The sequence below is a fragment of the Notothenia rossii genome, assembly GCF_949606895.1.
Source record: "Notothenia rossii genome assembly, chromosome: 2".
NCBI lineage: Eukaryota > Metazoa > Chordata > Actinopteri > Perciformes > Nototheniidae > Notothenia > Notothenia rossii.
In genome coordinates this window covers 12,112,068-12,125,487 of record NC_136904.1, presented here as the reverse complement: position 1 = coordinate 12,125,487, position 13,420 = coordinate 12,112,068, and the positions used below count along the sequence as shown (strand labels likewise).

General features: G+C 37.9%; 1 protein-coding gene across 2 annotated transcripts; it reads left to right on the top strand.

Moving 5' to 3' along the window:
• The first annotated feature begins 5,899 nt into the window (after window positions 1-5,899).
• Window positions 5,900-11,439, top strand: styx (serine/threonine/tyrosine interacting protein). 2 transcript variants are annotated; one of them, XM_079664279.1, is made up of 11 exons: window positions 5,900-6,179; window positions 6,512-6,544; window positions 7,235-7,288; window positions 7,539-7,636; window positions 7,741-7,801; window positions 7,913-7,949; window positions 8,040-8,079; window positions 8,232-8,282; window positions 8,652-8,724; window positions 10,348-10,429; window positions 10,878-11,439. In XM_079664279.1, exons 1-11 carry the CDS (start codon window positions 6,120-6,122, stop codon window positions 10,949-10,951), a joined length of 663 nt encoding a protein of 220 aa, XP_079520405.1. In that variant the 5' UTR covers window positions 5,900-6,119; the 3' UTR covers window positions 10,952-11,439. The 2 variants fall into 2 exon arrangements, with proteins under 2 accessions (XP_079520405.1, XP_079520404.1); XM_079664278.1 differs by having other exon boundaries at window positions 5,904-6,179; window positions 10,348-10,441.
• Window positions 11,440-13,420: the final 1,981 nt, after the last annotated feature.

Below are 13,420 nucleotides of genomic sequence, written 5' to 3'. Positions count from 1 at the left end.
AAGCCAAATTCAAGAGTCCTTGGGCTGAGAAATGAATGAAAGGTGCGCCGGAGCCAGTGAGCGTTCATTTATGATCTCTCTCATGTCTCGAACAAAGAGATGTGCATATTCCCTAAAAGCAATCCCCTACAACCACCTGAAGCTCCCATCGATGGAGGTGGACAGGCCCAGCCCCAGCTGCTGTCTGTTGGCTCGCAGCCTACTTCTAAATGTTTGTGTTTGACTGCCATCTAGTGTGAGAGACGGGCAGTGAATGGCTGTAGCGCAGGCCTGTTGGCAAAAATGCATTGTGTTTGGAATAGCACAAAGACAATGGGTGTTATGAGAAAATATCATTATTATTGAATGTATTTGTATTTGACAACAGCCTTATTTTAGTAGCAAAGAAACAGATGTACGCTCACCCCTCAGTTTGTCATGTACCACAATGCTTTTTTAAACTATTGTTACTTGTGTTTGAGTCAGGAACCCTAGTGTAAGTATGAAGAACTTGTCAGAAACAACAGCTTTACGAACTGGTATTATCATAGACTGAGGTTTTCCTCAAAGTAATAAACCATTTTAGCTGTCTGATTCTTAAAGGTCCCATGTCATGCTTTTCCGGTTATTACCTGTCCCCTTGTGTTATGTAGCTTTTTATGCATGTAAACGGTCTGCAGAGTCACAAACCCTCAAAGTACACCCTGTAGCGAGTAAAACTCTAACACCTGAAAAGACCTGTCTATGCTGCCCCTGAACGCCTCGTTGGAGATTTCTATTTTTCCATTTTCTTCTTCCGGGAACCAAGTCACGTAACGACGATCCAAATGGACCAAATGGATCCTCACACACACACCCTCAGACAGCCTTATTTTTCTCGGCTGCAGCTCCGCGGATTTCTCAGCCTGGACTCAGCCCGGGACAGCGGGACACGGCGAGGCTCGGCCCGGCCCGTCCCGCAGACCCCACGCAGCAACCAGGAAACAACACCAGCAAGCCAGCTCACACTGTCCGCTCCAGCAGCGAGCCCTGCAACGTCCCGCCAACACTGCACCCAGACCCCACGCAGCATTCTCATCTGTTAGTCATTACTGGTGTCATTTTCTGGTTGCTAACAAACGCCATTGTAACACATAATCACTGATGTTCTGCTGTAACGGTGGTGGACTCATCAGAACAGAGTGGGCGAGCTGACCAATCAGAGCACACTGGGCTCATAGGGAGGAGGAGGGGGGGGCAGGAGCTCCAACAAGCCGTTTAGGACAGAGAGTGAATACACATATACTATACAGAGATGCTGTATGAGAAACCAATGTGAGTTTGGAAAATTGCACAATATAAATCTATTCTAGTAGACCTCAACAATGAATTATGATCAGTAGAAATGGCCATGACATGGGCCCTTTAAATATATCTTTACCATCTTGATCCATTTGCAGCCATTACATATTCACACATTTCTAAAAGCTCCCTTTCAAAGTACTGGAATCATCCAGAAATGACCTGAAGAACATTCAGATAAAAGTATATTAATGATCTAGCCACTGGTATCTCCTGATCCCAATTCCATGAAGTAGCTTCGGGATGAACTCCACTGCAGCACCTCCTCCACCATACACCTCAAGCAGTTGCACTGATAAATGCATAATCAGCTTTTACACTGTTGCACTACCATTCCCCAAGTAATTAACGTTTATTTTAAACAACACTGCCGGCCTTTAATAGACCAAGATACTCTGTAGAAGTTTTTGTAAAAAAGGCAAGAGGAGAATTTATTACTCTCTAGGGATTTGATTTGTTCTCCCATAGTGATGAGAGACATAAATGACTTGTGGAAAATTATTCCACTTTGTACAGCATGCAGAGATGTGCTGAATTTCTATAATGATGGCTCCATTCATCATGTACAGTAGCTGTGGTATTGCTGCCAGATTTGTATTCTAAAGGCATGATTTATTAGCCTTTATAGATATCACTGTTTTTATGTTTAATAAAGTCAAGTTAAAGTATCACATTTTGGGATTTTATTGATTTGTTTGCAATTTTGTCACGGGTCCGTTTTTATTGTGCTCATTATTCTTCTTGATTCTTTCTGTTTTGCTATCTTTGTTTAACATGCCTATACAAAAGGTTAAACAAAATCAAAATAAAACAATGTGTATTATTGTTTATTTAATATAATATATTTTGTAATCTTTTCCATACGTCATGTTCACCTGCTTACCATTTGAATAATAGTCAAATCTGATCCTGTTATTAGCCAAAAAGCTTTTGAACAACAAGCATTTTGAATTTGGCTTTTATTAATTATCAAAAGAGTGAGATCTACACGAGTGGCCATCTGCTTCTCTTGTGGGGGTATGAGTTAGAATGTCCTTTTTGCAAAGACTAGGGGGCATGCTCACAATATGCCTGCTGAAAAATACAACCATAATAAACATTATTTAATAGACTCACCTTGTCATCATCCATCCACTTTGTAGCAGACAGTGCTCAAATGAATACAACCAAACACAGTGGCTGATTCACATCTGGTAAGCATGATTAATCTGACAAGAAAAGAAAAAATGAAAAGGAAAAACTGAAAAAAATAAAACCTGTAATATATAAAATAAACCTCCTATTTTGTGCCAATGTTGTTTGGGATTTAAACCTTCAAGAGACCTTCTGGCTTCCGATTTGATGGCTTTCGTTTATTGTATTTAACATTACTTAAAATGTAAGAAAGTTTAAGTAATCAAAATGTCATAGTCCCTCTTAATCAATGTGTGAACCCTGCCAGTTTCTACCCCCATTTAGATTTCAGATGATGATGCTGGAACATCGTTATATATCAGTGCAGTCAAAAGCAACTTATTCTGCATTAACAGTTTGACCTGATAAAAAAAAAATCCAATGACATTTTCAGTTTTGGAGACTTGACAAGCAGGGAAACTTATTCCAGTTTGACATGTAACAGATTCTCTCTATACTGTAGATAAAAAAGGGTTTTTGAGTTTTCTTTTAGTCATCCATCCTACAAAATGTGTTAGGATTCTTAGTGTGGCAGCCATGCACACAGAACTTTGTTCTGCTCCATGCAGGTTTTATGATCCCTATATGGTATAGACTCTCATATGACCCCAGGGTCGGGTTAACTTTTAGCTTAAATGTTTTTAATACAATGATTTTAACAGGCTAAAAAGAGGCATACTCATACAATAAAGAAATTATGGTATTCTGTCGTTAGTGAAATCCAATTAACTTATAGTGCCATCAGTGGGATGTGCTACAACATGGCCAGATGTCCTCTGAAATGTCGAATACTCAGATAGACGTTTTATTCCACAGGACTACAAGGAACATTAGTTTTAAAAGTCCAACCCCATCAACCTAACTGCAGATGAATTATTGTCATTACACGCAACATTTACACCACATTAATGATCTAGTGCCATATTAAATGTTGATTAAGTAAATACTATTTTGCTCTAATTGGGATTTGCTTATCAATTTTATTTTTCAACACACAGTCACAACCAACAGATTTGAATTTGGATCCTACCCAGATTTACATGTTTTGCTCCTCCAGTTGCAAAGACTGTAAGGCATTCATGGTTAAGGTTACAGATATTAGATATTTTTTCTGTTGTCAACAAATACCATGAGTTGGCCAAGTCCACCGGGGAATTGTCCTACTAAACATTGTCTCTGTAGCTAAAGCCTGACACAGCTTATTACTCTGTGCCACAGCTTGTTGTCTAAAGATTAAATTGGGCCACACCTCCACTGTGTTCATTACAACAAACATTTGCTGTATAGGCTAGTTTTTTTTAATCAGTTTCATATTCGCCATCCTAGAATTTCAAAGTAACCCTTAAAACAATGTATCTACAGATGAAAATAGTCCCAGACAAATGCACTATTGTCAGCTATACTATTGGCTAAAGATTACAGAGCCCAGGTGTAAGTTGGATTTACGGTGCTGATTTAAAGCACATTCAGCTGTAGATTTTTTTTACTTTCATTACACGTATCCTTTCAACTGCCTGCTACCCTCTATATAATGAAGGCAGAACGTGGCCAAAGATATGGAAATACTTCGCCTTTTTTACGTGACTGGATTTAAAAATGGTTTGTTTAAAATATGACAAAGACTGAGAGCTACATACAAAGTCTTAACCTATAAGAGATGAGAGGTAAGAGCTAGATGTGAATAGAGCGCAAAGGTTCCTTACAAGCAGCCTTTGAATAATTAACCTACTTCTTAAAGTTAGACTACAGTCAGTATTTTTGAAAACCAGTTCATGCATGACCTTGCTGTCCCTCTGTTTTGTCACATTTAACTCTAATACTGAATATTCAACAATAAAATTAATCTTTAGGGATTTGTGAAACCTGGGTTATTGGGTTGTGTGACTGCAAATTGCTATGAGACACTTGCTGCTGTAATAATCATCCAGTAAATCCTAGTATAGTAGACATCCTGCACAGTCATGATTCTCTATCTTTGTCTTTTGTTTAGCTTCGCTTCTTCATCCAACATTTTTGTTCACTCACTCTCGCTCTGTTATCCCCCTCACAACATTTCTGCCAAAGGAATCTGGCATGAGTGCTCATTTGTGATTCGACCTGGAACACCACAATATCAAAGAGTCGTTGCAGCCAGGATGTCAGCACTGCAGGGAAAACATTGCACAGGCAGGAAAAAACTATGTGGGGATATTTTTTAGGCAGAAAAAAAATATTTGGGATGGAAAAATTAAGGTTAAGAAAAAAAGTATATACATGCAATGAAAGTGTTTAAATTGTGCATGTAATTGATATTCAACAAAGATTAATGTGTGTGATTACGGAAGAGCAGCAGCAGATGATGTATCTGTCCCTGACACTGATAAGAAACGACTTTTAGTGAAGCATTTCAAGCTGACCAATAGTGCTGCAAATCTATGATATGTAACACACAATGCTATAATATTAAACACACACATGTAAGCATCAGCTAACTGGAGCAGTTCTGCTATGAGATTACATCTCCATATCATTTATGAAAAGTGCTGTCCCCTCCCAAGGGCCAGACAGTAAACAAAAATCACAAACTGGTACACTGCCACACAACAGACTGATAACACGTCTGGGAGACCGATCAAGCAACTAGAAATTATTCATGCGCTCCGGTTTAGTTCATGTTTGTTCTCTTGTAATCAGTCATTGTTGAAGTGATGATTAATCAGGGACTGATGCTGGAGACGATAGTATTATTTGTAGAGATGATTCGAGGTGGTGGTTTGACATGTCAGGATTACATTGTCTTGTTGTTGTCGGCTTTTTGCAATAAGTGATACTGAATTGGCGGTAATGAATGAATAACATTTCCAGACAACATCCAGCAACATAACATATAGACACCTTGAAATTAAACTAGTTACATGTATACAGTAAATAAGTGGACACAATGAAGTGACATATGTTAAGTTATAAGTAGAGAAATTGGGATTCATCTTTGTGGTGAATGTGAATTGTGGTGAGAATATAGTTTTTGTTATTTATCAGTTAATTTGGCTAACAAGAAACATACATTTATATTTTGTAACAATTATTAATGGAGCTATAGCTCTTAATAATAATAATAATGATTTTATTAATTTTGTATTTCAATTTACTTTTAACTGGTAACGTACATACCCAATTCCATGGATGTAATAAATTCAGTAATTAATCCTGTGAGCTAAGTATTTTTACTATTATTATTATTATTATTATTATTATTATTATTATTATTATTATTATTTTGATCATTTTTACAATAATTATTATGTTTTTATAATTATTACAAGATATTTATTTATTATTTGTTTTGTGTTGTGTTTATTTTTAACTGGAAGCTTACTTACCATCCATGGAAGCATTACATCCGGAAGTGAGTCCCGTGCGCTTCGTGAATCCACCACTGGACGTCGCCATTGTTCTGCTTCCTTCTTCCTACGAGCCCAGTTTGCCATCTGCTGAGCGATCACGTGACATATCTGTCAGGGGACAGCATGGCGGACATGCATGTGGAGCTTCAAAACAAATTGCACCGACTGTCCAGCTAACCCGGCCGCGAGAAACATCCATACCGCGCGTAAAGACGGGCCGTCGGTGCCCGAACACACCGCAGGATGGAGGAGGCGAACAAACTCCAGTTCCCGTCTCTGCCCGCGACCAAAGAGGACCTTTTGGTGAGGCAGCCTGCTTGTCCGGCTAATGCGAGCTAACTACACTCCTGCAGTATTGTCTTGGAAGCTCAAATACGCTCAGGAAATGCTGTACAATTTGGGACATTAAGCAGAAGTGTTATTCCGTTTCACATGCTCGTGTATTGTGTTGACTGTGTCGATGGCTGCATAGCGTTACTGTTCTCTCACTGAGCCAACACTCAGTAGCATAGTCTCCAAACATTAGCCTATGTCCACAAAGTACACCGGTGCTCATTCCCCACCCTGCCTGCTGGCTGAAATCCCTCCAAACTTCCCTCAGGTGCTAACCTCGTTTTTATTTCCCCATTGTACAGGACTGGGCTTATCCAATGAGAAGAGAAATGCAGGTATGTAGAGATTCTGTATTCTGTACAGAGAAGGATCGTACTTGGCAGTGTTTCACTATGCACCAAATCTGTGGATTCACACATTTTAAAGCCGTTCTTAAAAGTATCTTTATTGTTAAAATATGTTCCATCAATCATCCAACTCAATTACAGGCTAATGTATAAAAGAGTGTGTTAGCTTAAAAATATGAGTTGCTATTTAAGGGTGTGGCCATATTTTAAGGATGACAAATTCTGCAGTCCAAAGTAATGATTGCAAAATGATTTGAAGATGTTTTTTTACATGATAAAAAGTATTTTTGTTTTCGTATAGAGTTTAACAGTGAAGCCCAGCATTTAACGCCAATTACATTATTTTACACATGCTTTGAAATCATTTACAATGTTGGGAATCAATCTTTAACATATTCCTATGAACATAGTAACTTCTTGCTGATATCAACACATTGCCCTGTGTTATACCTGAGATCAAAGTTGTTAAGGAAGCCTGATATTTAAAGGTTTATATAGTAGACATACTGGCTGTGTGAACTTATATCCAGGTACAATTTGTGTGTGGACATACAAATACAAGTAAATAAGACATGTTTGTAATAGGGCTTTCCTCTCCTAAGTGTATAAGCTGAGCCTAGGTTTGGGTAGTTATTACTGACTGTTGTTGTTCATGTCTTGCTCTATATTTTCATTCAGGAGATCGTACCAGGACTCTTTTTAGGTCCCTACTCTGCTGCAATGAAAAGCAAGGTAATTATTTTAGCTACCAGGGTTATAAATACAAATAAATGGTGTTGTTATCTGTGAGATGTTTGACATATCAATCTAAACACAGATTGTGTCATTCATTAAGCATTACATAACTTTATAATGATAACTAAAAGCAAAGAACATGTTTATTGTCAATTTACACTAATGGTATTTAGAGACAGCCACACAGAGGAAGTTATTTGCTTAAGTTGTTGTTGCTCATATTGCTTTTCTTTTTCTTTGTGTCTAGCTGCCAATCCTTGAGAGACAGGGCATAACGCACGTTGTGTGTGTTCGCCAAGACATTGAAGCCAATTTTATCAAACCTAATTTCCCTCATTCATTTAGGTAAGTAAGAATTCTTGTGATCTGTGCACTCTGCTCGAGGATATCTGCATGTTTCTGTTATTTAAAGTGATTTCTGGCTAACATATCTTGTTGCCTCTTTGCAGATACCTTGTGTTAGATATTGCGGACAATCCAGTGGAAAATATAATACGATGTTTCCCTTCAGTGAGTTACAAAGTGGGCTTTTACTTCCCTTTTTTGCAAGTGTTTGACTGACTAGAAGCACTGACCTTTACAAAGTGCCTGACGTACTGTCATTCCTTTCCCTCCTGACAGACTAAAGAATTTATTGACGGCTGCTTAGCAACAGGCGGTAAGGATTTGTGCAGTTCTCCTTTTTCATACTTAAGAGCGTCAAGTAGGGAAAAAATGTCATCATCAATCTCGTGTCTCATTCTTTTAGGAAAGGTACTGCTCCATGGTAATGCAGGGATATCAAGAAGGTGAGTTGGTTATACAAGTAATGCATTGGCCATCAGTATGCATATTACTGCTTAAGTTTCTCTGTATATCATTGGATATTGTGTTTTATAACTTTCTTTAAACCAAATTGCAGCTGTGGCTAAAATGGTGTCTCCTTTGTTCATTCTTTCAGTGCTGCCTTAGTGATTGCATACCTTATGGAAACATTTGGGATGAAATACAGGTAATTTAATTTGTTCACATCTGATTATGTCTTTCTATTGTACCCCATTAGATTAAATTGTTGAGTTTGATTCAAGGATAAAGAATTTAGTTGAACATATCATTGCATTCTTTTGTATTGGACAACACTGTATGCCATGCGTTAAGTATAAAACCACGAAAAGCTGTAATGGTGTGCAAGTTTATGAAACATACTGTTGCATAATTGGTAGGATGTAAAATGTAACTTTATAGAAGCACAAGTATATTCACATTTGCTGCAGCTGAAATGACAACACTAAACTGAATGTTATCAGTATTTGTTTCCGTTTTAATAGTTTGCAGTATCTCTCGGTGCTGTGGTTGTAATGTTCTAACATGTACTCTATAGGGATGCATTCAGCCACGTCCAGGAGAGAAGGTTCTGCATCAACCCCAACGTGGGCTTTGTGCATCAGCTCCAGGTAAGACTTTGATTTCTCCCACTCTGATCAATCATCTTGAAAGTCTAATAAATAAGTAAACATTTTAATTCTTTATTATTGTAACTAAATGCACAACTCACTTTTTAGTCTACTTAATAAACTGTTCTGAGCTACTTTACTTTAAAGGCTGTTTCAGGCTCATCTCACAGTGTGTGTTCTTATTCTGAGCCACTAGCTTCGGATGTGAAACTGCAAAAAGGATTTCCTTATCTTTGCGTATACATGTTCAATCTCTGCAATCAATCAATTTGTCTAGCATCTTTCATACGGATAAGTGCAGTTCAAATTGCTTCAAAAGATTGAAGAATGACAAGCACAAAGTAGACGGAACTAATCAAAACAACTGAAACATTTTGAGACTAATGCATGAACAAACATGAAATTGTAAAATGTATATAAAAGTTAAAAAAAAAACTGATATAATAATAAATATCAGGTTAATAAAATAATTATAAAATGTATTAGTATTCAACTCTTAATACAGTGATAAAACAGGATAAATCAGCTGTCAGATCCTCAGGCAAATATTTCCTGCAAATCAAAGTATAAAAACTAAAAATCCTCAGACCTCCATTTTAGAACAACCAACAGATGTGTGCCTGAGGACCTGAGGGGCTGCACTGTTTCACATAAACACAGGAGGCATCTGAAATATTCATGCTGGTGCAAACACTACTTTACTGCTTTAAAAACAGTCAAATCATTTCAAATTCAATACAGGATCAAATGAAATGACAGGCCTAATGTTTTAGTTCTCTTTCTGCGCCTGGACAGAACGCAGAGTGGTGTTCACTGCAGTTACTCCAGTGACAGCCCACTCTAGACATTTCACCTTCAGTGGAAGATTTATTCCAAAATTCACTAAAGAGAACCACAGGAAGTCCTTCCCACATGTGGCCTGCAGACTCCTGAGCTCCCTTAGAGCCAGTCTGAGCCAATAGACTGGCACTGGGACTAACCTCACCAATCAGCAGCTTAAACCATCTTAAACTGCAATACGGATAATACTCACTGCTGGCTGTATGTGCAATTATTCAACTGTAAAACGCTGGTGATTGGAATTAGGGCTGCTCGATTATGGCAAAAATCATAATCTTGATTATTTGGGTCAATAATTGATATCACGATTATTCAAAACGGTTATCCATTTACTTTGAAAACATCAAGTTATTGGAGAAAAAAAACGTGAACAGTATGTTTTTAACAGTTGATTACCCTGAACTTTAAGTATAATTCAACTGAAAAACCAATAAAAAAATGTTTTTTATAATAATTACAAAATAATCGTTTTATTTCGATTACGTTGTTTTCGTAGTCGTTGCAAGCCATAATCGTAATTGCGATTTAAAATACGATTTAATTGAGCAGCCCTAATTTGAATCCAAAATGAGGCTGGTCTTGCTAGAAAAACAGAAATCCATTGTTGATAATTTCATACCATAATGTATTAATCTTTTCTCAATGTCATGGATTTTCCTTTTTACATTACATAAAATAAACAAACATTCACACACATTTAGAGCCCTCGAGAAGCGTTTTTCATTCAATGTATTCTAACCTGTCACAAAACTAAATGTAGTATTTCTCTTTTCTTTTTTATAGGAATATGAAGCAATCTACTTAGCCAAGTTGACCATTAAGATGATGTCCCCGATGCAGCTGGGCCGGTCCTTCTCCTTACAAGGTGGGATGACAGGTTTGTACACAATGTACCGCTCAGCCACACCCGTCCCCTTGATTTTGATTCACTATTTTAGAAAGCATATGAAACAGGTTTGATTCGTTCCAGGAAGGGAGTAGCATTAGCTGTTCGTTTAGCACATTGTTGAGACTGACTTACAGGATTGGAGACTTAATTTATCATCAGCGTTTCGTTATTGACGATGATTGAGAGACAGTAGCTCCTAATGGTTATAGTTTTTCTTTGAAAAGGAGGCTGGCTCTCATTTGCTAGAAAACCAGCAAATCCATTGTGGGTGATTTCATAACATACTGCATCCTCTTTCGCAATGTCATGATTTTTTCCTGTTTACAAGACAGTAAGAGAAACTAATGTCCACCTACACTTGGAAAATATCTCATTATTTTTTATTATAATTAAATAATTTTTGCTTTCTACATTTCTGTTTCAGGAAGCCGTAAGCGCAGCCTGGAGGAAGATGAGGACTTTGGGTCGATGCATGTCACAGCAGCGCACAACGGATGAGCTGTGCTGATATTTAGCCGCGTGGCGCAGTGCACTCCATTTTTTTTCCACATTTTTAATGGGATTAAAAATGTTGTAAATATTTGAACTTTTTCTAAGAGGAAGGGACCGGGTGGGGTGCTCCTGTCTGAGACATGCAGCACTGTCGGGGAATGGGACGATTTGATAACTCCTTTTTTTTCTCAAGCTGAATGCACTGATGGGAGATTTTTTGCAGTTTTATAGTATTTAAAGCATTTTGCATTTGCAGCGGGACAGTATTGCAATAATGCACTTTCTATACTTGAATTTGTGTAGAAGACGAGAAGGGGGCGGCTGGCAAAATGGAAAGTAGCCAGGACAGCGCCCGGTGGAGGACACAAAGAGAGGAAAAGCTAATGCCTTTATTTTGGGAGTAATAGGACTAAGGACTAATATCTGGCTTAATGTGGTATAGTAATGAATGGGAAAATAACAACTCACTGCTTAATAAAAACAGTCTGACTGAATACTGGGTTTTTATTCCTATAAAAAATATTTCCAGTACTTTTTTTAGGGACAAATTCTACAGTAAAATAAGTTATATTTTTTTAGACCATGTATTTCAGTTGCCATTGAAAAAACTGTCACTTATTAGTTTATTATCCTACATATTGCCTTTTTTAAAGGCTTGAATTCATTTTGAACAATTTTGCGCAGACAACATAGCTTTGGAACGCCCACAGATACGCGCATCATCTCCCCCGTCTTCATCACCGTGCCTACGTCAACCTTCTCCCCCCCTTCAAGACACCATCTGCGGTCACCGAAGCCTGATAAGAATGTGTGTGTGTACAAAACGCAGCAAACTCTTACTGATATGTGCTGAGTCCAGGGCAGGCTCAAGGGCGTATGGCACTCAACTCTTTCCAGGACAAGCCGGGGCCCTGCCTGCCAGTAGCTTTGCCAATATCTGTGTTGATAATAGATTAAGAGTGGTGAATTACCTTAGAAACAGGAACGGCTCAAAAGTTTGTGTGAGTTTATCAAATTTAGAAGTGAGTCCATGTCAGCCACAGCTTGCCACAAAAAATCTGAGTGATAGTGTATTTAACTAACTTAAACTTTATTAAATGTCAGATCATTGGCAGGAAAAACGTTTTTAATCAATGATTTTATCACTGAGCACAATCTCAATTTTTTACGGAAACTTGGATTGAACAAAATAACAGTGCAGCTGTTCTTATCGAATCAACCCCTCCCAACTTTAGTTTTATGAATCAGGAAAGAATGCATAAGAAAGGAGGTGGAGTTGCTATTTTTTTTAATGATTCCCTTCAATGCTGGAAGAAGACATCTTATGGAAACTTAGCTTATTTTTAATATGTGGCCCTTCAGCTGAAATGCTCCTCTCGAGCTCTGTTCCTAACTATCTATAGTCCACCCAAATACTGTGCATGACTTTACTGAACTGCTGTCTATAGTGTGTATTGACTTTGACCGTCTAGTCATTGTTGGTGATTTTAACATCCATGTTGACAACCCCCAGGACAGAAGGTCTAAAGAACTGTATTGTGTTCTTGATAACTATGGACTGACTCAGTATGTGACGGAGCCCACGCACAATAAGGGGCACACTCTGGACTTAATTATCTCAAAGGGTCTGAATATCTCTAAGGTTGTGGTGACTGATGTTGCACTCTCTGATCATTCCTGTGTTTTCTTTGAGAGCTCTATTTCTGTTCACAAAAATGTTCAAAAAGAGGTAACCACAAAGCGATATTTAACTGAAAATGATAGGGAAATGATTACTCAGAATTTTTCTTCCACACTTGCCCCTACTAACATCTCATTAAATGAGCTAGTACATCATTTTTAATTTCAAAAATGGAAAAGATTATAGATGCCATTGCTCCAACTAAGGTAAAGGAAGTGACTAGCAAGAAAATATCTCCATGGAGAAAGGCCATGACCGTGAAAACAGAAAAAAGAGTGTTGAAAAGCTGAACGTAGGTGGCGAAAAACAAATCTCCATGTTTATTTTTAAATCTATAAAGAGAGACTTGGCTTTTATCATTTGGAATTGAAAATTGCAGGAGAGTCTTTCTTCTCTGACATCATTGCCAAAAACAAAAACAATGCACGTGCCTTGTTTGCTACCGTTGACAGACTAACTAACCCCCCAGTGTCAGTAGCCTCTGACTTTCTATCCACCAGGGCCTGCAATTAATTTGCCACCTTCTTCACTGAAAAAATTCAGAAAATCAGACAAGCAGTCAGTGCCTCTGCATCAGGTACAGTAAATGTGTTGTCCCTGTGTCCACTTAAAATCAATTCAAACACCATGACACAATTCCATCAGATTAATGATAAAAACCTAGAGGACATTATACAACTTCTGAAATCCTCCTGCTGCCTTGATATTATTCCAACAGGATTTTTCAAAAATGTTTTTCATTGCATGGCCTCAGATCTACTTCATATAGTAAACAAATCTCTTCACTCAAGAGT